Source organism: Eriocheir sinensis, chromosome 13, assembly GCF_024679095.1.
Source record: "Eriocheir sinensis breed Jianghai 21 chromosome 13, ASM2467909v1, whole genome shotgun sequence".
Taxonomy (NCBI): Eukaryota; Metazoa; Arthropoda; class Malacostraca; order Decapoda; family Varunidae; genus Eriocheir; species Eriocheir sinensis.
In genome coordinates, this window is record NC_066521.1 from 7,555,172 (window position 1) to 7,580,366 (window position 25,195).

General features: G+C 42.1%; 2 protein-coding genes across 2 annotated transcripts in view; one reads left to right on the plus strand and one right to left on the minus strand.

Moving 5' to 3' along the window:
• Positions 1 to 25,195, minus strand: part of LOC126997936 (uncharacterized) — a 119,199-nt gene that overhangs the window by 49,843 nt on the left and 44,161 nt on the right. The window lies entirely within an intron of this gene.
• Positions 3,531 to 6,518, plus strand: LOC126997802 (putative protein TPRXL). The gene is made up of 3 exons (XM_050859016.1): positions 3,531 to 3,562; positions 3,604 to 3,969; positions 6,446 to 6,518. The coding sequence occupies exons 1-3, from the start codon at positions 3,531 to 3,533 to the stop codon at positions 6,516 to 6,518; spliced, it is 471 nt and encodes a 156-aa protein (XP_050714973.1).

The following is a 25,195-nucleotide window of genomic DNA, read 5'->3' on the forward strand; positions in this document are numbered from 1 at the left end:
TTTCCAATCCTCATTTTTTCCCACTCACACCTTCACTGTATATTCCCCCATTTTATCCCAGTACGCGTTTATTCCTAATCTTTGTTATCATTCAGCGTTTATTTTCCACTTGCCTTAGTCACTTCCCATTATTATATATTATTATTATTATACCTTTATTCCCATTCCTCATTATTCTCCACCTTTGTTCCTATTATTCAGTATTCTTCCACTTTCCTCCAATTCCTTGTTTATGCCCCACATTTCTTCCCATTCCTCATTTCAGTCGGAACTTTTGTCCCCATTCCTTTTTTCTCCCAATTCCCTTTCCATCTCTCATTTTACTCCCATCCTTTGCCCCATTCCATATCTATTCCTCATTTTCTTCCCATTCCTCATTATAATCCACACCTTCGTCCCCATTCACCTTTTATCTCTTACTCTTGTTCCCATTTCTGATCAATTTCGTCTCCCATACACCCACACACACCCACACATACATACGGACATACATATATTGATCCACACACACACACATGGACACACATACATACTGTCCTACATTTGTTTCTGGTCACACATGTCTTTGCTACCATTCCTTTGTTCATTCCCCATTTATCATGCCATTCCTCCTTTTAAATCCCCATCTTTGTCCCTACACCTCTTTTCTTCCTTATTTCTGTTTCCGTTTCGGCTCAATTTCATCTTCCACACCCCCTCACACTTCCCCCCACGCCCCCCCCCCCATCAAAACGACCACCCGCCCACCTTACACAAACACATATATACACACATACATACACACCTACATACATACTGCCCTACCTTTATTTCCGGTCACCCATATCTCTCTCACTTTCAATTTCGGCGCCTTTATATTAAATGCGTAAATCAGTTCGCGTTTTAGGAGGATTCCCATTCCAATTGCGTTACTCTTTCTCTTTTTTGGACAATATGTAAAAAAGTTAAAAATTCCGGCGCGAGGGATCCAACTTTTATGCCCCTAGACTCATGTTGTTGTTGTAAACTATGAAAAAAATATGAATGTAGAGCCTGATGGAAGGACAGAGAGAGAGAGAGAGAGAGAGAGAGAGAGAGAGAGAGAGAGAGAGAGAGAGAGAGAGAGAGAGAGAGAGAGAGAGAGAGAGAGATTTGGAGAGTACGAGAGAGAGAGAGAGAGAGAGAGAGAGAGAGAGAGAGAGAGAGAGAGAGAGAGAGAGAGAGAGAGAGAGAGAGAGAGAGAGAGAGAGAGAGAGAGAGAGAGAGAGAGAGAGAGAGAGAGAGAGAGAGAGAGAGAGAGAGAGAGAGAGAGAGAGAGAGAGAGAGAGAGAGAGAGAGAGAAAATGAGAGAGAGAGAGAAAATGAGAGAGAGAGAGAGAGAAGAAAAGAAAAAAGAAAAGAAAAATACAGACACACACACACACACACACACACACACACAGAAACACAAACACAAACACACTCAGAGAGCAAAATCCAAACCATGAGAATGAGAAGGGGCGAAAGAGACGGAGGAAAAAGGGAGGTGGAACGGGAAAATGAAAAGAAGGGTAGTATTAGGGAAGGAGAAGAGAATCTGAGGAACCGAGGGTAGGTAAGGTAGGTAAGGGGAGAGAAAAGGGAAGAGAAGAAGGGGGAACGAGGCAGTGGACCCGTGGGAAGGGGTAAGACAGGGCAGGTAAAGGGAAGGGAGTTGAAAAGAAAAAAAAGCAAGGAGAGAGCAAGGGAAGAGAATGGTGGAAGAGAAGTTGCAAGGATGCAGGTAAAAGAGGTGAGGGAAGAGAAAAAGAGAAAGGGGAAGGGAGGACAGACTAGAGGAAGGGAGGGTTAGAGAGAGGGAGAGGAGAGGAGAGGGTGCAGGAGGGGAGGGAAGGAGAATGGTAGAAAGGCTTGGGGTGTTCGACAGCATGGAAGAGGCGAAGAGGTGAGGGGAGAGAAAAGTTTAGGCAATAAAGTTGAGAAAGAGGGGAGGATATAAAAGAAAATATGGCAAGGAATATAGGAAAAGGAAGGAGATTAGAGAGAAAGGAATTGAAGGCCGGGAGAAGAGAGGGAAAGAGAGGGGACTACAAATGTAAGCTAATGGGGCAAGTTAAGGGGAGAAATAGAGGTAAGAAGGAAGTGATGGGAAACAGCGTGTGTGGGTGAGGGGAGCGGCCAGAGGGGAGTGAAACAAAGGAAAAGAGAGGGGAATGGGATATAAAGGCTAATGAGAGTGGAGAAGGGAATAGGAGGGGAAAGGAAGAGAAGACAACAATACAAAATAGAAGAGATCAAGAGAAGAGACAGAGGAAGAGGAAGAGAAGAGGATGTGAAAAGGGGTAAGATTAGGGAGGAAAATAACGAGAGAAAAACAAAGATAAGTGGAAGAGAAAGAGATAGAAATGTAGAGTAAAGAGAAGAGGAAGGAAACAGGAGAGGGGAAAACGAGGATGAGGATAAGAGGAAAAAGGAATGAAGACTAAAGAAAAGGTCAGAGAAAAGGAAACGGGGAAAGGAGGATGAGAAAAGAGAGAATAGGAAGGATTTAGGAAAAGGTCAGAGGAGAAAAGAACAATGAAACGTAGGAGGATAAAAGAAGGAATACGAATGAGGATTAAGGAAAAGGCAGAAAAGAAAGCAACAAGGGAAAAGGACAAAGAATAACAGGAATGTGGCTTAAAGGGACAATTAAGGGTAGAGAAGTGAAGGGTGAAAGAGTGCATTAAGGGGAGTTTAAGTGGGTAGGGTGATAGGGAGGGGTTTAAGTGGGCCTATTAAGGGACAAGTGTCAAGTGAAGGTGTCAGGGAGGTGAGGTAAGGCCAGAGAAAGGTGAGGGAGAGAGGGAGGGATAAGGGGAAAGAAGGGAAAGTGGAGAAAGAGAGGGACCAGTAAGAGGGGGAGGGAGAAGGGATTGGTAGGAGAAGGGAAGGAAAGGGGAGGAGGAAAAGTAAGGGGATAATGAAGGAAAGGTAAGAGAAATGAGAGCATGGAGGTAGAACTCTACCTCCATAGGTGAGAGAGAGGAGGGGGAAGGATACGGAGGAGGAGGAGGCGGAGGGAGAAGTAAGAGAAATAAGATAGGGAAGGCATAAACGGATGATTAATACTGGGATCACACATCCGCGATTTTGCTCTGCGACGGGTGGCGATTTTGAAAATTTCCGAAATCGGCATATACGCTCTACTTCGTAGCGACGTCCCTGCAATCAGTCGCAATAGTCGCGCGATAAAGTTCGCGCGACTTGCGGGTGCCGCACGATTATTCGCACGGTTAAGCGATAGACCATCGCAGTATGCGCTCGCATACCCTTGTCAAACGCAAGGGATCGCGGTGTATGCGCACGTATATGCGAGCGCCTTTGTACATCGTGCGTATGGCAGCGACGCTGCTTCGGAAAGCGAGATGGCAGCGAACGAGCGGGAGGGTGTGAAAAACCGTTGGCGAGCGACCCACCAGTCAGAAGCTCCCACTCACACCGTCCTGCCACAACCCGCTACCCTGCCCGCTTGCTGCTACCCGCTGCCTACCTGCCTGCCTGCCTGCCTGCCCTTCACCCGACATTACACCATGCCGAAGGACACCAACAAGGCGGCGAAGAGGTAAAGGCACACCCCTTCGCCCAAAGCCACAAAGCCCCCAGCCACTCAACCCCCAGCCTCTCAGCCCTCAGCCACTCAGCCCTCAGCCACTCAGCCCCCAGCCACTCAACCCCCAGCCACTCAACCCCCAGCCACTCAGCCCTCAGCCACTCAGCCCTCAGCCACTCAGCCCTCAGCCACTCAACCCCCAGCCACTCAACCCTCAGCCACTCAGCCCTCAGCCATTCAGCCCTCAGCCACTCAGCCCTCAGCCACTCAACCCCCAGCCACTCAGCCTCAGCCACTGAGCCCTCAGCCACACAGCCCCCAGCCACTCAACCCAAAGCCTCTCAGCCCTCAGCCACTCAGCCCTCAGCCACTCAGCCCTCAGCCACTCAACCCTCAGCCACTCAGCCCTCAGCCACTCAGCCCTCAGCCACTCAGCCCCCAGCCACTCAGCCCCCAGCCACTCAGCCCCCAGCCACTCAGCCCCCAGCCACTCAACCCCCAGCCACTCAGCCCTCAGCCACTCAGCCCCCAGCCACTCAACCCCCAGCCACTCAACCCTCAGCCACTCAGCCCCAAGACACTCATCCCCAAGACACTCACTCAGCCCCAGCCACTCAGCCCCAAGACACTCAGCCCCCAGCCACTCAGCCCCCACCCACACAGCCCCCACCCACCAACCCCAGCCACTCAGCCCCAAGACACTCAGCCCCAGCCACTCAACCCCCAGCCACTCAGCCCCAATACACACTCAGCCCCCAGCCACTCAGCCCCAAGACACTCAGCCCCAAGACACTCAGCCCCAAGACACTCAGCCCCCAGCCACTCAGCCCCCAGCCACTCAGCCCCAAGACACTCAGCCCCAAGACACTCAGCCCCAAGACTCTCAGCCCCCAGCCACTCAGCCCCAAGACACTCAGCCCCAAGACACTCAGCCCCAAGACTCTCATCCCCAGCCACTCAGCCCTCAGCCACTCAGCCCCCAGCCACTCAGCCCCAAGACACTCAGCCCCAAGACACTCAGCCCCCAGCCACTCAGCCCCAAGACACTCAGCCCCAAGACACTCAGCCCCAAGACACTCAGCCCCCAGCCACTCAGCCCCAAGACACTCAGCCCCAAGACACTCAGCCCCCAGCCACTCAGCCCCAAGACACTCAGCCCCCAGCCACTCAGCCCCAAGACACTCAGCCCAAAGACACTCAGCCCCAAAACACTCAGCCCTCAGCCACTCAGCCCCAAGACACCAGTCCCCAGCCACTCAGCCCCAAGACAGACACTCAGCCCCAGCCCCAAGACACTCAGCCCCCAGCCACTCAGCTCCCAGACACTCACCCCCCAGCCACTCAGCCCCCAGTCACTCAGCCCCCAGCCACTCAGCCCCCAGCCACTCAGCCCCCAGCCACTCAGCCCCAAGACACTCAGCCCCAAGACACTCAGCCCCAAGACACTCAGCCCCAAGACACTCAGCCCCAAGACACTCAGCCCTAAGACACTCAGCCCCAAGACTCTCAGCCCCAAGACACTGACCCACACACTCCTCTTCTTTCTTCGCTCTTTCTTCTTTTCCTGCAGCTCCTTCCATGCGATCCACAAAAGGATGGTCGGGGTTGTCTCCAACTCGATTATATCTTTGACGAGTTCTGGATCCCGTAGGGTTTTCTTGTTGATGAATTTGTACAGGCTATTCATGGCGCGTGACTGGCTTCCTTGGGGGACAGGTGGGCACTATACAGCCAAGTTGAGGGGCCCTCCCTTTTATCTATGAGGGGTCGTATAGCGACGCGCCCTCGACGCTTCCTCGACCATGCGTGCGACGTCGAGCGTCGTCGAGCGGCTAGACGAGGAACGGTCGCGCATAGTCGCCAGGCCCTGCGTTCATCGCGAACCGTCGCAACGGGTTTTATTTTCAAAATTGGGCTCCTCTGCGTACAGTCGCGCGCATTCACGCACGATTCACCTTGACGTCCCCTCGCCTGTCGCCCTCGTGTGCGTATAGGCGAGCGACCCTCCCTCGCCATGTTGCTGTGAGTTGAAACAGAGGCTAACTCGCAGAGACAATGGCGATGCTCCCACGATTTCGTGCATTTTCAAAATTGCCAACCGTCGCAGAGCGAAATCGCAGATGTGTGATCCCAGCATAAAAAGAGGAAAAGTGAAGTAAGGGGTAGAGCTAGAGATAGGAAGGGAGAAAAGGAATGGAGGGCTAAGTTAGGAGAAGAAGGAACAAGCCTGTGGAGAGAGGAAGGGATAAGAGGAGGAAAAGAGGGAGGGAAGAGTAGGAGGAGAAAAAGGGATGTAAGATAAAGGAGAGTAAAGGAGAGAAAGAAAGAAGGGAGAGAGGAGCTAGAGGAGGGAGGAACGAGCCTGTGGAGAGAGGAAAGGACAAAAGGAAAAGGAAGGTAGGGAGGGAGAGAGGAGTAAGCAGAGAAAAGGAGAAGTTAGGGGGAGGGGAACGAAGTGAGAGATTGAGAAGCTATGGGAAGTAAGAGAGAGACATGAGGAGTGAGAGAGAGAAACATGTGGAGAGGGGGATATGTGAGAGGTTGAATGAGGGAGGAAGATGTGAGAGATGGAATGAGTGAGGAAGATGAGAGAAATGGAATGAATGAGGAATATGATTGAGAGACGGAACGAAGGATGAAGAAATGAAAGATGGAATGAAGGAGGAAGATGAGATAGATGGAATAAGGGAGAAAGATATAAGATGTAATGAGAGAAAAAGATATGAGGGATTGAATGAGGGAGGAAGATGCGAGATGGAATGAAGGAGGAAGATGTGAGACGGAGGAAGGGAGGAAAACAAGAAACAAGGAATCGACGAGTACTTGTGATTTATCCTCGTCTCTTGCTGAGGGTTCTATTGTTACCCCATTAATTACCTCATGCGTGCCCGACAGCTGTTCTACGGCTGTCAAAGTGGCCCTGCGGGGCTTGTTACGCTGCGTCGAGGGTGACAGGAGAGTCGGGTAATGTGAGGGGGTGTCAGTGTGTGTGTGTGTGTGTGTGTGTGTGTGTGTGTGTGTGTGTTGAGTCAGCCTCGTGTTGCTCTGTATTGAGTTTATACATGGAAATAAACTTCACCCTCAGGAAATGTATGTTACGAGTGTTTTTTCCTATGTGTTTGAGTGTTGCCGCGGCGTGGTGCAGGCGCCTATGTTGCTACGTAGGTGTTGCATTGTGTGTGTGCGTGTTGCAAGGGTAGGCGGGTAGGCGGTGGCTGAGTGGTTAGCGTGCTGGGCTCACATTCACCACGCTATGGACAACGTCGGTTCGAATCCCCACGCCCCCACCTGGGATTTTTCAGTCACCGCCGAGTGGTCTAAAACTACCCACATGCTGTCCTGAAGACCACCCATCAAACCGGACTCTAGAAGAAACCTTCCAAGTGAATCAAGAATGAGTTTCGGGGGGCAGCATGAGCCAAGCATAACTGGTGCCACTAGAAAAAATTGCCTGCGCCATGACGGGCTTGGGCCGACCATCTGGCCCTGAAGAAAGCCTAATGGCACTATAGGCGGGGATGTAAAAATAAAAGCACGCTTTCTGCCTTGTCGAGAAAAATGTTTTATTATTTTATGTGTTGCAGCGGCGTTGTGATGGACTTGTGCTACTGCGATTAGGTTTCGGTGTGTTTGGGTGTCACAGTGTATTTGCAAGGCCAAACACACACTGTATCGTTTCCTAGGCGAGATTTTTTTTCGGTTTTAGTGTCGTAGTGGTGTTCCGTAAACGTGTTGCAGTGTTTGTGTTTGGATGCTTTCTAGTGTTTGAACGCTAAACACTAACCTTCGATTACTTCCTATTCGAGATATGTGTGTTTTCCATTGTTTTGAGTGTTGCACTGGTGCTGTGAGATCTATACAGTTGTGTTTGTGTTTCGGTGTGTTGCAAAACCTAATATACACCTAGAATTGTATCAGGGTGCGTTGCAAAGTCAAACACACCAATTGCATTATTTCCTTGCCGATAACTATGATTTTTTTTTAACCTTTTAATTGTTGCACTGATGTGTCGAGTTTTTCTGTGTTGCTGCTTGTGTTTAAGTGAGTTTGGGTGTGTTGAATGGCCGAACATGTCCCTTTTATTGTCTCATTGTCGAAATATTCATATTCGTGTGGATTATTGGGTTGCAATGGCGTGTGAGGGGATTTGCGTTGCCTTGTTTGTCTCTTAAGAGTGTTTGGGTGCATTTCTAGGACAAATACACGACTAGAATTGTTTTCTTGATAACAAATGCGTTTTATTATTTTAATTGCTGCAGTGGTGTGTCAAATGCATGGCTCTTATGTCGCTGTATTTGCCTGGAAAAGTTTAGTGTTTTGTTTCAAAACGCACGTCTTACGATTTTTTTTCATTTTTAAAAAATATATTTTGTTTCTGTTTTAAGTGTTGCAGCGGTGTGGTAAGTGGACTGGTGTGTGATGCACGGCCAAACACACACTGCATTGCTTTGTGTCCGAGATAATTGTCTTCACTCCTTCAAGTGTTGCAGCAGTGCGGTGGACGGGTCTGTTTGTCTGTGATTATAGGCATGTTCGGGTTTCTTTGGGTGTTTTGCAAGGAAAGACACACACACACACACACACACACACACACACACACACACACACACACACACACACACACACACACACACACCTGATATTGTGCGAGGGCGTGTGGCAAGGCTAAGCAAACCCTTCTTTAATGTTACCGTCTGTTCTAAGCGAAAAAAAAAATGTGCTCACTCTTGCGTTAGTGTTATATGTTTAAACATGTGCGTTGTCTTGTAGTAATATGTGTTACATGACTAGACACACAACTCTTCGGTGCCACGGTGTAATGCAAAGCTAACGACACACCTGGAAATGTGTTAGTGTTTTGTGTTAGTATATTTGTGTTAACATTGCGAATTCAAACACACGCACTTCGTATTGTTTCCTTGCCGACAAATATCATGATGCTGTTATTTCCATGGTCCAGACTAGGTGGTCTGTCCTTAAACCTAAGTGAATCTACACTAATCAGATGCCTCCAAAACGTTGCTTTTCTACTCTAGTTAATATTAAGTTCAAGGAAGTGACGGTCGAGCTTGTTTAAAGGAGTCAATCGTGTTACATTGGACCACTGACGGTGGGAGCTTATTCCATTCTCGCACTACAACGTTGGTGAAGAAAAATTTGGTGCAGTCTGAATTTACTTATCTACATTTGAGTTTTACGCCATTGTTCCTCGTTCGCAAAGTGTCATCGATCATAAACAATTTTGTTCTCTCTACATTCGTGAAACCATTAAGTATTTTAAAACATTCGATCAGTTTTCCTCGGAGGCAACGTTTCTCAAGAGAGAACATGTTAAGGGTGGAAAGCCTTTCTTCATAGGATTTGTTGCGCAAGGAAGGGATCATTTTTGTTGCCCGACGCTGAACACCTTCTAATTTAGCAATGCCCTTTGCATGGTGAGGAGACCAAAACTGTACCGCATATTCCAAGTGGGGTCTGATTAAACTATTGTAGAGCGGAACTATTACATATTTATTCTTGAATAAAAAGTTTCTTTTAATGAAACCCAACATTCTGTTCGCTTTATTTGCTGCATCGATGCATTGATGTGAGAATTTGAGGTTTGACGCGATTTTGACCCCCAGGTCATTTAACGCATTGAACGCTTGTGAGTTTAACGCCGCGCATTTCGTAATCGAACTTCTTATTTCTTGTTCCAACTTGAAGGACCCGGCACTTGTCTACGTTAAAGGACATCTCCCATCTATCCGAACAAACTGAAATTTTGTGCAAATCCTCTTGGAGGCTTTGCCTGTCTTCGTCAGTGAGAACCGAGTTACCAATCTTTGTGTCGTCTGCAAATTTACTAATGCGATTATTGAGTCCAACATCCATGTCGTTGATGTAAATAATGAAGAGCACTGGGCCAAGAACCGAGCCCTGAGGGACGCCAATAGTGACCGGCGCCCACTCTGAGTTAAATCCGTCAAGCACCACTCTTTGCTGTCTGTTGCTCAACCAATTCGCGATCCATTAGTTTACTTGACCGTCAATACCTATTTGCTTTAATTTATAAAGTAATTTATGATGTGGGACTTTATCAAACGCTTTCTGGAAATCAAGATAGACTACGTCCAATGATTTGGTTACGTCATAAACTGAGAAGAGGTCGTTATAAAAGGTCAATAGGTTTGATAGGCAGGATCTTTTGTTACGGAAGCCATGTTGTGAATCCCCAATTAATGAATGGCTTTCGAGGTAACTCACAATTTTGTCTCCAATTATGCTCTCAAGTAGCTTACCTACAATTGAAGTTAGACTAATAAATTTTCTCTCCTTGAGTGAGTGTTTAATTTCGCTATTAAACCAAGGTGGGCTTTTATTAGTGTTACTTCGCTTCTCGCACAAGGGGACGAATGTGTTCTGCTGAGTGAGTAAGTGATTTTTTAAGTTAAGCCAGGCTTCACCTTCACTTTATTTTCAGTCACTGATGAAAGAGAGAGAGAGAGAGTGTGTGTGTGTGTGTGTGTGTGTGTGTGTTGGGGGGAGAGGTAAGGGATGTGTGTGGGGGGAGGGAGGAGTATTTAAGTGTGTGTGTGTGTGTGTGTGTGTGTGTGTGTGTGTGTGTGTGTGTGTGTGTGTGTGTGTGTTAGGGGGAGAGGTAAGGGATGTGTGTGGGGGGGGAGGAGATGTGTGTGTGTGTGTGTGTGTGTGTGTGTGTGTGTGTGTGTGTGTGTGTGTGTGTGTGGAGCCTTTATATTATAGGAGAAGTGCATACGCGATTTATTTGCGCGGGAGCAGCTTAGCGGACAGCTGGGCCTGGCAAATGAAAGGATCAAAGAGGATAAAACTCTCGCCAGTGATCCGCCTCGCCATTTGTCATAGGAGAAAGGGGCCGAGTTTTTGCGAGGTGGTGGCAGCGGCGGAGGCGGTGAGGTGGTGGTGCCGGGCGTGGGGTTGAGGCGGTGTGGTGGTGGTGGCGGTGGTGGTGACAGTAGTGTTTTTGTTGTTGTTGTTGTTGTTGTTGTTGTCGGTGGTGATGGTGTGGTAGTGGTGAGTCACAGAATAGATATCAGGAGAGTCTCTCTCTCTCTCTCTCTCTCTCTCTCTCTCTCTCTCTCGCATCCAAGACGATTACTTAGTTATTTCCATCATAAATGAAAACGCAAAGAGAGAGAGAGAGAGAGAGAGAGAGAGAGAGAGAGAGAGAGAGAGAGAGAGAGAGAGAGAGAGAGAGAGAGAGAGAGAGAGAGAGAGAGAGAGAGAGAGAGAGAGAGAGAGAGAGAGAGAGAGAGAGAGAGAGAGAGAGAGAGAGAGAGAGAGAGAGAGAGAGAGAGAGAGAGAGAGAGAGAGAGAGAGAGAGAGAGAGAGGAGGGGGGGGTCAGTGTGAAAGGAAGGGGAGGAAGAGAAAGAAGGAAGGGAGGAAGAGAGGGGAGAAATGGGAGGAAGAAAGTGAAGAAAAGGATGAAGAAAGGGAGAAATGGAGAATAGTGCAGAAAGAGCAGGGGAGAGTGAAAAAAGGGGAGGGAGAAAGGGAAGGAAAGGGATGAAGAGAGGGAAGGAATGGACAGCTGAGAAGGAAGGAAGGAAAGGAAGGGGAAAAGGAGAGTGAAGGAAAGAGAAGAAGAAAGGAAAGGAAGGGGAGAAAGAGAGGGAAGAATGGCAGGAGGAGAGAGAAGGAAGGGGAGAAAGAGAGAGAAGGAAGGGGAGAAAGAGAGAGAAGAATGAGAAGAGAGAGAAGGAAGGGGAGAAAGAGAGGGAAGAATGAGAAGAGAGAGAAGGAAGGGGAGAAAGAGAGAGAAGAATGAGAAGAGAGAGAAGGAAGGGGAAAAAGAGAGGGAAGAATAGGAAGAGGAGAGAGAAGGGGAGAAAGAGAGAGAAGAATGAGAAGAGAGAGAAGGAAGGGGAGAAAGAGAGGGAAGAATAGGAAGAGGAGAGAGAAGGGGAGAAAGAGAGAGAAGAATGAGAAGAGAGAGAAGGAAGGGGAGAAAGAGAGAGAAGAATATTAAGAGGAGAGAGAAGGAAGGAGAGGAACAGAGGAAAGTAAGGAAAGTAGGAGATGTAAGAAACAACAAGAGGTGAGAAAAGGAGGGGAGAAGAGGGAAGGAAGGGGAGGAAGAGAGGGAAGGAAGGTTAGGAAGAGAAGGAAGGGGAGGAAGGGCGGGAAGGGAGAAAGGGAAGGGAGGAAAGGAACTGAAGGAAGAGAGGTATGAAACAGCAGGAGGAGAGGGAAAGCAGAAAGTGACGAGAAGGAAAGAAGGGGTGAAAGAGAGGGAAGGAAGGGAAGGAAGAAAGAAAGGAAGGGGAGGAAGAGAGGCAAGTAAGGGAAGGAGGAGAGATTAGGAGAGCACAGGAAAGAAGGAGAGAGAGGCACCTAAGAAAGAAGATGAATAACTGAGGGAAGGAAAAGTGTGAGAAGAAAGCAGATGTAGGAAAGGAAAAGAAGGGAAGGAAGAAGGGAAGGAAGGGAGAGAAGGAAGGGATGGAAGGAGTATTCGCAGATGAGGTTCTAGGCAGCAGTTTGCGTGTTTTTGTTGGCACTTTTGTTGTTTTTATCTCCTTTTGTTGTTGTCGTTTTTTGGTGTTGGCGGCGTGAAGAAAGGGAGTGGTGGTGACGGCGGCGGTGGTGGTGGTGGTGGTGGTGGAAGTGGTGGAGGTGGTGGTGAGAATATATCGTGAGTGGGAGTGGTAGGAAGAAAAATGGACGTGCTGAAGAAATGGAGGAAGAGGAGGAGGAGGAGGAGGAGGAGGAGGAGAAGGAGGAGGAGGAGGAGGAGGAGGAACTGAAGGGAGAAAGAGGTGAGAATGAACAGAAGATGAAGAAGAAGCAAATGAAGAAGAAGAAGAAGAAGAAGAAGAAGAAGAAGAAGAAGAAGAAGAAGAAGAAGAAGAAGAAGAAGAAGAAGAAGAAGAAAAAGAAAAAGAAGAAGAAGAAGAAGAAGAAGAAGAAGAAGAAGAAGAAGAAGAAGAAAACAGAAAAAAGATGAGCAAATATAAGAAAATGATGATGATCAACAAAAAGAGAATGAACAAGAAGAGGGGAAGAGAGATAATGACAGGAAAAACAAAATGAAGTGAAACATGAAAACAAGGAAGAGAGGGAGGGAAGGGGAGGAGGAGAAGGAAGGAAGGGAAGGAAGAGAGGGAGGGAAGGGGAGGAGGAGAACGAAGGAAGGGAAGGAAGAGAGGGAAGGAAGGGGAGGAGGAGACAGCAGGATGGATAGAAAGAGAGGGAAGGAAGTAGAGAAAGAGAGGGAAGGAATGGAATAAAGAAAGGAAGAAAAGAGAGGAAAAGAAGGTAGGAAAGAAAAGGAGAAAGAGAGGAAAGGAAGAGGAGAAAGAGAGAGAAGATGAGAAGAGAGTGAAGGAGAAGGATACTGAGCGGTAAACAGAACGCGTGCAAGTTGGCGTATGGCGAGGCTGCCTATTTTAGTGATCTATTCAATTCATCAGACCAATCAGTGACTAGCGGAGCACATTTAGTTAAGCACTTGTATATACGTACGTGCAGGAAGGAAGAGAGGGAAGAAAGAGCAGGAAAAGAGGGAAGGAAGGGAAGGAACAAAGGAAGGAAGGGGAGGAATTGAGATCAACGAAGTAACGGTTATTGAGATTTCTAAGTCAGTAGATCGCTTTCGGAATAACCACTGCAGGAAGGTTGTTTCAGTGGCGAATGACCCTGCCGATGTTAGTACTGCTGCGCCACTTAATTCAGTACAAACAGGAGGAGGAGGAGGAGGAGGAGGAGGAGGAGGAGGAGGAGGTACAAAAGAAACAGGAACAAAAACAAATGAGGAACGAAACAACAGGAAGAATAAGAGAAACAGGAGGAATAATAAGAATATGATGATGATGATTATGAAGAGGAGGAGGAGGAGGAGGAGATAGAGAAGGAGGATGAAATGGAGGAAAAGGAGGAAGAGGGATAAACGAAACAGGAACAAAAACAATGTATACGAGACGGCAGGAAGAATGAGAGGAACAAGAGGAAGCAGAAGAATATGAGGTGGAGGAGGAGGAGGAGGAGGAGGAGGAAGAAGAGGAGGAGAAGGAGGTAATGGCAGGGGCTCCACAACAGCTTCCGATCCCAGGCACTCGACATGTTTTTGCACGGAACAGATTCTCGGCGTCAAGGTGCAAGGAAAAACAACTTGACGCACTCACTCTACGCATTACGCTCACCTCTCTCTCTCTCTCTCTTTTTTTATACCTGTTTTTTCCACCATTCTCCCTTTCTCTCTATACCTTGCATCTTTTTCCCCTTCCTCCTCTCCCTCTCTCGTTCCCCTCTCTCCCTATATTTCGTTTATTTCCCTCCCTCCTCTCATTCCCTGCCTCTTTTTCCAATAATATCACAGTTCTCTCCCTTCCTCTCTCCCTCCCTCTTTCTCATCCTTTCCCTGTCTCTCCCCCTGTATTACGCTCACTTCCCACTCCCCGTTCCTCTCCTCCTTTCCTCCCCTCTCCCTCACTTTCCCTCCCTCTTCCCACCTGACTAATATACCTCATCTCTCCACCCTCCTACCTGCCTGCCTACCTGTCCACTTACCTCACCCATTTCCGTAATTATCCTTATATCACCCTTTCTCCTTACCAAGCTTTGTTTAGAAACGTAATCTTCTGTAAACACGAAACCTGGGCGGTGTAAGAGGGGAACAGAGCCTAAGAGAGGAGTACAAGAAGAAAACGAGCCCATATGAGACGAACAGACATAGAAAAGGGGAACAGACCCGTAGGAAAGGAACAGACAAACAAGCATCATCTGGCCTGTAAGAGAGTAGCAGACCCATAAGAACAGACCACAAAAGAACAGATCTATAAGAAACTAACAGACCAGGCACCCATTCCAACCCTTACCAATACTCGCCATTACTCATACTCACTCATAGTAATACCCACACAGCCTCATGCCATTTTCTTCCTAAATATTCACTCATTTCAAAAGCGTTCCAATTGACTGTTATTCATGCTCTTAATTTGAAACGTTACTAATATTGAAATTCATACCAGCTCATACAAATTACTCATTCATACTCATATCACTTCATACTAATACTTATACATCCTCATACCAGCCAATAGTTAAACATTCACTCTCACAAACGCATTCAAACTCATTCTTATTCATTCTCCATGTTAAAAAGTTCAGCAATTCATATATACCAATTCAACTAACTCATACAGACTCAAACTCACTCACACTAATAATCATACAGCCTCATACCAACCCATACTTAAACATTCACTCATGCATTTTAAGTCAAGCTAGTGTTTTGGACCAGTGCTACTGGTACCATGTAAGTCAGAACGGCCTGTTGCATGGTCGGACATTCGGCGACTAAACTGGCTCTCCCAGGGGTGCTTCCATTCAAGAGAGAAACTAGACACCCAGCAGGACGAAATATAAGACCTGTCAAAGGGCAGATAAGCTTGCTGCCCAACGGCCATCTAGTTCTAGACTCTAGAGCAGGGGTTCCCAACCTTTTTGTTCCTCTGTACCCATTGGGCATTTTTATAGGTTCCCGTGTACCCCTAAAAAAATAGGATATATAAAAACGATGAAATTGTAATATTTTGATATTAGTTTATAATGAAATATGTATGTGTAGACTGATGATATAATTTAGATAACAGTTTTGCTTACTAGAATGAGGAAATAGAAGAAAAAAACGACATTGTGCAATTTGAATGCAGATTACAACACCATGTATTGTACAGTAGTAGTTATTCTCTCGGACCCAGTGTACCACCCGAAAAGTGAAAATGTACCACTGGGGGTACATGTACCCCAAGTTGGGAACCCCTGCTCTACAGTGTGTATTCGGACTCGCAGCCACAGTCGGTCTTCCTGGACGTCCCCACTCTCCCTTCCTAGGTGGTTGACCAACCAAGTCCTCCGCTCTGTGTCTTGATCTTTTTGGTCCACCGCAGCCAACTCGCCCTCTTTCTCCTCTCCCATTGCTTTAAATGTTATCTTCTCTTTCTCGTCGTCTCAGGTGTTTGGAGGCTGCTGAACAGGTGACATACTACTCCCCTTCTATCTGTTTCGTCTCTCATAATAATATAATAATAATAATAATAATAATATTCCCGGCTGTGGTATAGGCAATAATAATAATAATAATAATAATAATAATAATAATAATAATAATAATAATAATAATAATAATAATAATAATAATAATAATAATAATAATAATAATAATAATAATAATAATAATAATAATAATAATAATAATAATAATAATAATAATAATAATAATAATAATAATAATAATAATAATAATAATAATAATAATAATAATAATAATACGAATTCCGACATTGTAATTTCTTCTCCATGTTGAAAAAAAAAAATCCAGCAACTCATACTCACATACTAACCCATGCCAAGACTCATACCACTTCACTCCTTAACAGTCACTAATACAGATTCTCATTCCATCCCATTCCTAACATTCACTTATACATTCCTTTTCATTTCCTGATATGCACCAACACATTGCAAATCATTGTTAAACATTCACTAATACATTCCTATTCATTCCAAAACATTCACTAATATATTCCGAATCATTCCTCAACCTTTTCCTTACGATAAAACACAAAAACATAGATATAATACCAAACACACAAACATAACATCAAACACACAAACATAAACACAAACATAACATCAAATACACAAACATAAACACAAACATAACATCAAACACACAAACATAAACACAAACATAACATCAAACACACAAACATAAACACAAACATAACATCAAACACACAAAAATAACACCAAACACTCCAATATAACACCAAACACACAAACATAAACACAAACATAGCATCGAACACACAAACATAAACACAAACATAACATCAAACACACAAACATAGCACCAGACACACAAACATGCACACAAACATTACGTCAACCATACAAACATAAACACAAAATTAACATCAAACACACAAAAATAACACCAAACACACAAACATAACACCAAACACACAAACATAAACACAAACATAGCATCAAACACACAATCATAACATCAAACACACAAACATAAACACAAACATAACATCAAACACACAAATATAAACACAAACATAACATCAAACACACAGACATAAACACAAACATAATACCAAACACACAAACATAACACACATAAACCACCAAACACACAAACATAACACCAGAACCACAAACATAAACACAAACATAACATCAAACACACAAACATAATCACAAACATAACACAAAACACACAAACATAATACACATACAACGCATAAACATAACACCAAGCACATAAACATAACACCAAACACACAAACTTAACAACAAACATAACACTAAACACACAAACTTAACAACAAACATAACACCAAACACACAAACTTAACAACAAACATAACACCAAACACACAAACTTAACAACAAACATAACACCAAACACACAAACTTAACAACAAACAAAAAACCAAACACACAAACATAACACCAAACACACAAACTTAACAACAAACATAACACCAAACACACAAACTTAACAACAAACATAACACCAAACACACAAACATAACACCAAACACACAAACATAGCACCAAACACACAAACATAGTACCAAGCACACAAACTTAACAACAAACACCCAAACATAACACCAAGCACACAAACTTAACAACAAACACACAAACATAGCACCAAACACACAAACATAGTACCAAGCACACAAACTTAACAACAAACACACAAACATAACACCAAGCACACAAACTTAACAACAAACACACAAACATAACACCAAACACACAAACATAACACCAAACACACAAACTTAACAACAAACACACAAACTTAACAACAAACACACAAACATAACACCAAACACACAAACATAACACCAAACACACAAACATAACACCAAACACACAAACATAGCACCAAACACACAAACATAACACCAAACACACAAACATAACACCAAACACACAAACATAACACCAAACACACAAACATAGCACCAAACACACAAACATAACACCAAACACACAAACATAGCACCAAACACACAAACATAACACCAAACACACAAACATAACACCAAACACACAAACATAACACCAAACACACAAACATAACACCAAACACACAAATATAACACCAAACACACAAACATAGCACCAAACACACAAACATAACACCAAACACACAAACATAACACCAAACACACAAACATAACACCAAACACACAAACATAACACCAAACACACAAATATAACACCAAACACACAAATATAACACCAAACACACAAATATAACACCAAACACACAAATATAACACCAAACACACAAATATAACACCAAACACACAAACATAGCACCAAGCACACAAACGTAACACCAAACCAAGGTTGGAAAAAAATCAGATTTTTTAAAAAAAATAAAAATAAAAATTGACATTTAAACTCTTCTAGTATTGTAGGATATTTACTGAAAAAAATATCTTTGAAAATTATAAACACTGTTGAAAAAAGATGCAACAAGATAATATGAGCTTACATTCGGCTACAAGTTTATAAAATGTAAACACATTGAATTTTACTTATTGTCTGTGGAAAAGAACACATTTTGTTTCATTATGAAATACATTATACCCATGTGATATTTATGCAAAATGTAAAAGATATAACAGCCAGGGTTACACTTTCTTTCATCATTTAGATCAGATACGTGGAAGGCACTAAGATAAGTTTGGGGTATCAGAGGAAATTATTCTTTTTTTGTTGAAGTGGTTAAACACAGAAACAAACTTTGATACTTTTTCATTACCAAGACGGTTTCTAAGTTTTGACTGCACAAGTCTAAAGGTTGAAAATACTTTCAATTCCTGCTGAGGAAGCAACAGCTTTATGTAACTGGGTAGGCACCACCATACAGTCTTTAATATCTCCTGAGAAGTTTTGCTACAAGCAAGTGGTGATAGGGTATTTACAGTATCAGGTTTAAAATGCATATGCTTGAAACGCATGATGAACTATCCTCGATATCTCAATAATGTTGAAAGGAACTGGGGAAAATTTTCTTTCACATAATTTTCTGTTCGATCAATCTCCTCAGCAGTGAGCCACTTACCCTGATACCTAGGGTCAATCAAATTTGCTAAGTAATGAACAGGTGTTTGTGCTTATTTTTTCCTTTTTAGCAATTTATCCAGATTCCTCTGCTCTATTAAACATTCCTGCAAATACATTCAAGTTTGGACAAAACTTGTTCTACATCACTAATGAGTGCATCTTCACGTTGAAGTCTATCGAATGCCAATGCAAATGGTTTGAGTCTGTCAAAATAATCTTCAGCAATCTCTTCAATGCCTTGTCATTGACCTTTCTAATTATCTGTTACTCAATGTCATCACTGTGTTCCCTACATATTTTAACTAAAATATCCCAGTTTTGTACTTTTAAATGTAATGTTTTGTAGTTTTAAATATAATGAGTATAGAAGGCTTATTATATTTAAAATTATAGGACTTTGATTTTAATCATTGATTTTTTTTCTGTGATTATAATCGATTATATCACATGACTAAAATCATTTGATTTTAATCACGCCAACCCTGCACCAATCACACAAACATAACACCAAACACACAAATTAAACACACAAACATAACACTAAACAGAAAAACATAACACCAAACACAAAAACATACCAGCAAACGCACAAACATAACACCAAGCACACAAACATAACAACAAACACACAAACATAACACCAAACACACAAACATAACACCAAACACACAAATTTAACACACAAACATAACACTAAACAGAAAAACATAACACCAATCACACAAACATAACACCAAACACACAAACATAGCACCAAACACACAAACATAACACCAAACACACAAACATAACACCAAACACACAAACATAACACCAAACACACAAACATAACACCAAACATAACACCAAACACACAAACATAACACCAAACACACAAACATAACACCAAACACACAAACATAACACCTAACACACAAACATAACACCAAACACACAAACATAACACCAAACACACAAACATAACACCAAACACACAAACATAACACCAAACACACAAACATAACACCAAACATACAAACACAACACCAAACACACAAACATAACACCAAACACACAAACATAACACCAAGCACACAAACATAACACCAAACACACAAACATAACACCAAACACACAAACATAACACCAAACACACAAACATAACACCAAACATACAAACATAACACCAAACATACAAACATAACACCAAACACACAAACATAACACCAAAAATACAAACATAACACCACAAACAAACATACACAAACATAGCTCACAAACCTAACACACAAATAACACCAAACACACAAACATAAAACCAAACACACAAACATAACACCACAAACAAACAAACACAAACATAACTCACAAACCTAACACACAAATAACACCAAACACACAAACATAGCACCAAACACAAACATGATAAACATACCACCAACCAACACAGGCACTTAAAAACTCATGCCAGGTCATTCATAAATATTTAAACCTACAAATCATTAAACTCATCCATGTACATTCTTTCTCCTCGTTAAAATTAATAATACACAAGCCCGCCAAGATTTCACATCACTGCACACCAAATCATTCCCACACATTCCTCTCTTTGCTTCTCATTCGTAAAGACTTTTCCTCTCGCTCTCTCTCTCTATCTTTCACACACTCACAAGCGGATTCACTTCGTTTTAAACGGATTACTTCTGGAATGTAGCCAACGGACCGAATCGCGGATACCGAGAACTGGGTGTGCGTGGCGCGCTAAACAGAACAGTGTGAAGCATGGGCAAAGAATATGCATAAAAGAAAGCAAAATACGAGGATTGAAAACATGACAGAAATTGATGGATATTGTAAGTAAACAAAGGCATCAAAACTATTCAACTTTTACAAAATAGTAATAATAATAACAATGATAATAATAATAATAATAATAATAATAATAATAATAATAATAATAATAATAATAATAATAATAATAATAATAATAATAATAATAATAATAATAATAATAATAATAATAATAATAATAATAATAATAAAAATAATAATAATAATAATAATAATAATAATAATAATAATAATAATAATAATAATAATAATAATAATAATAATAATAATAATAATAATAATAATAATAATAATAATAATAATAATAATAATAATAATAATAATAATAATAATAATAATAATAATAATAATAATAATAATAATAATAATAATAATAATAATAATAATAATAATAATAATAATAATAATAATAATAATAATAATAATAATAATAATAATAATAATAATAATAATAATAATAATAATAATAATAATAATAATAATAATAATAATAATAATAATAATAATAATAATGATAAAATAATAATAATAATAATAATAATAATAATAATAATAATAATAATAATAATAATAATAATAATAATAATAATAATAATAATAATAATAATAATAATAATAATAATAATAATAATAATAATAATAATAATAATAATAATAATAATAATAATAATAATAATAATAATAATAATAATAATAATAATAATAATAATAATAATAATAATAATAATAATAATAATAATAATAATAATAATAATAATAATAATAATAATAATAATAATAATAGACAAGCAATTGTAAAAGCACCAATATAATTATTTTAATTTATATATTGGTTCTAACACACACACACACACACACACACACACATGACGAAGAAAACGCAACCATTAATGAAACTGGAGGGGTGGGATTCTATTTAAAAACCCGGCATAGCTCGCTATAATCCGAGTTGCTATCCGCTTTACTCCTGTCACCAACACGGTACGCGAGGGGTAGGACCCTATCTTTATTGGTTAATTCCACAGTCGGTCCGGTTAAACACAAAAAATGAGTCTTTTTTGGTCGCGCATTATCGTTCCACGGACAGGTGTCGACAGAACCGTTAGAGTTAAAACGGCCTTGTTTCGGCGCAGGGGTCAACCTGACGCCGGCGACAAGACATGTCAGGCCTCATCTGTCGATTCTTTAGTCAGACTAAAGTGGTCGATTATCCTGAGCTTAGGGCCCGCTTCTGAAGCTTTCACATCAGTATCGTGATGTCATTCTCTGCCCGGTGAGCCTTTAGGTGCTGACTTTCACAAAAAGGCAGAGTGTAGATGAACAGGTTAAAAATATGTTGTAACGTGTATATTATTCACATGTGAGTGTGATTGTGTTCAAGCTGCGCCCAGTGCCTTTGCCAGGATTTTTCAGGAACACGTCAGAGCCGTGGGAAGCTGTGATGAACTGACATTAGATCAGCAAATGATGACTTTCATCAACAGTCATCAACCGGAACCCACACCCTTCCGGACGAACTAACAAGCAAATAAAACGAGCGAACAACGGAAGATGGGGAGAAGCCGAGAGAAGATGTCTGGCGTCGAGTGGTGCCATCAGGCCCCACGGGCACGTTGTGTGGCTCTGGTGTGCAAGATGCCTGCTCACGTAAACTGTAAACTTTATGTACAGCTGTTAATATAGTTAAAATTACATTTTATTGGTATATATGTAAGAGAGAGAACTATAGTGAACTAAAGTGAACTTATATATATATCCACAACTAGGCTATTGTGTTATCTCACCTACTGCAATCAACTTGTGAAAGCAGGCAACGGTACACACCTGACATAGCAGTTCGCGCCTTAAACATTAACACAACACTTACACACACACAAACACACACTTAAAAACAGCTAACAAAAAAGGCTAACAATCTACCCATTATTCTCAATCTGATAGCAATTTCTCCATTTCTAAACAGTAACTAACCTTTCACTTATTCACTATTATAAAAACAGGAAGTTTATCTCTCTCTCTCTCTCTCTCTCTCTCATATAACCTACTTGTAGTTTTAAGATCAGCACCAAGTGATTGTTGATATGAGCCTGCACTTAGTTGGGAGAAGATGTGGCAAACTTGGTTCTGGAACAGGATCAGATGTGGTTGCACTTGGTCCAGCAGGATCAGATGTCGTAGCACTTGGTCGTGGAGCAGGATCAGATGTGGTAGCACTTGGACGTGGAGCAGGATCAGATCTAGGGGCTTGGTATCACTCAGGATCAGGACCAAGATGTCCACAGCTAGAGTTTCCATTTTGACTTCCTCAGAATTTTTCTTCATTACATGTTGCAGGCTACCCAGATCCCAGCTTCTGATTTTAATTTCTCAAGTGCTTCTAAAAATAAATCCTGTCTCCAATACACACACACACAATTCTGCACATCCGTTCTGCCATCTTCAATAGTCTTCCATTCATCCACTTTTCCTTTGGATATATATTAATATTTTGAGCCATCCATTTTTTTCTTCTTTGGGGGAAATACACACATTTTATGTAATGCACACACACACACACACACAACACACACACACACACACACACACAAAAATATGGAAAAATTTTGAAAATATGAAAAGTTGACAAGGTATTCAGGCCATTAAGTGAATATGGAGAGAATATTTGAATATAATTTGTTCTTATTGCAATGAAAATAGGTAGAGGGAAAGAAGAAAATATGCTTATGTGATACTATAAAAAAAAGAATATACACTGCAGAGTGTATCTTTACAAATACAGTGGTGACCATTGAAAATGATGTTATGATTGCTTATCATGCCAACTTCATGAGCACCCAAAATACTATAAAGTGACATTTATATATTTAATTACTATATAGACTTTTGACATGCCTTGCATTGTTGAATATAATCAGGAAGATTTCTAGGTATATTTATAAAATTAAAATACTATATATATTTATAATATATATATATATATATATAAAAAAAAAAATATTGATATATATATATAAAATATATATATATATATATAATATAAATATATATATATATATATATATATATATATATATATCTTATATTTCCTCTCTCTCCTTCAATAGTCATCATCCTATATGCGCCTATAATATTATATATATATACTGCGGTGAGCGTAGTCAGTATAGTCAGCCAATTCCCGAGGGCAACGTGCCCCACCCCTGCACAGTCACACAGCAGGCGCGCCCTGCAGCACAACCAAGTCTCCTTGAAGGTGTCTTCTGTGTTTCTTTACGACACACTAGTCGTAGGTGCACTTTCTTCGCCAGGAAACACTGCCTTGAGGGTGACTGGTGGGCGTATATTGTCAGCCTGTCGCCCCTCCCACCACCGCTACCGACTTGAGAGACGGCAGACCTGCCACCCTGCAGTCCTGCCTGCAATCGAGACGAAGGACGCGAGCGTTCTAATTGGGTTCGAGGTTCTGTGAACATTTTTAAACATTTTAGCTGACACCATCTCTTCCTCACCGAAACACAGGTTTCTGAGGCTACTGACAGCAACCTCTACTCTGTTCCCTCCTACTATCTCTATCCAAAATTTCAATCCAAAGCTGGATGTTGTGCCTACGTGCGCAACGACATCACTTGCTCTTGTGCCCACGACCTTACTCTTCTGAATTTTCCACCATCTGGCTAAGACTTCATTGTCATTCTATTAATAAATACATCTGTGCTGTTTATCTCTCACCTAACTCTACTAACTATGTAAATTTTTTGGACTATTTGAACTCTAAAGTGGAGCACATCTTTACCCACTCCCTCTTTGCTGAAATCTCCATCTTGGGAGATTTCAATGTTCACCACCAGCTTTGCCTTTCATCCTCCTTCACTGACCAGCCTGGTGAACAAGCCTACAAGTTTGCTCTCCTCAACGACCTAGAGCAGTTGGTTCAGCACCCTACTCGTATTCCCGACCGTCTTGGAGACAGGCCCAACATTCTAGACCTATTCCTTACCTCTAATCCTTCTGCTTACTCTGCCAAACTGTTCTCTCCGTTGGGCTCCTCCGATCATAACCTTATTTCTGTATCCTGTCCTATCGCTCCTGTACATCCTCTGGACCCACCGAAGAGGCGATGCTTCTGGCATTTTGCTTCAGCTCGGTGGGACGACCTGAGGATGTACTTTTCCGATTTTCCGTGGAATGATTACTACATCCAGGAGAGAGACCCCTCTGTGTGTGCCCAGCGCATCTCAGAGGTGATTGTCTCTGGAATGGAGGCATACATTCCACGTTCTTTCTCTACTCCTCATGCTCAAAAGCCTTGGTTTAATCACGCTTGTTCTCGTGTTATTAAAGATAGAGAGGCAGCTCACAAGAGGTTCCAGAGACTTCGAACTCCCATTTACTTTGACCTTTACATTTCAGCCCGGAATCGTGCCAAATCTATTCTCCAGCTTACCAAAACTTCTTTTATTAATAGAAAATGTCAACACCTTGCTTCTTCTAATTCTTCCCGTGACTTCTGGCATCTAGTCAAAAATATCTCCTCCAATTTCACTTCTTCCTCTTTCCCTCCTCTCCTTAACCCTGATGGCAGCACTGCCGTCTCATCTGTCTCTAAGGCTGAGCTCTTCGCTCAGACTTTCTGTAAGAACTCCACCCTGGACGATTCTGGGCATATTCCTCCTACTCATCCCCCCTCTGAC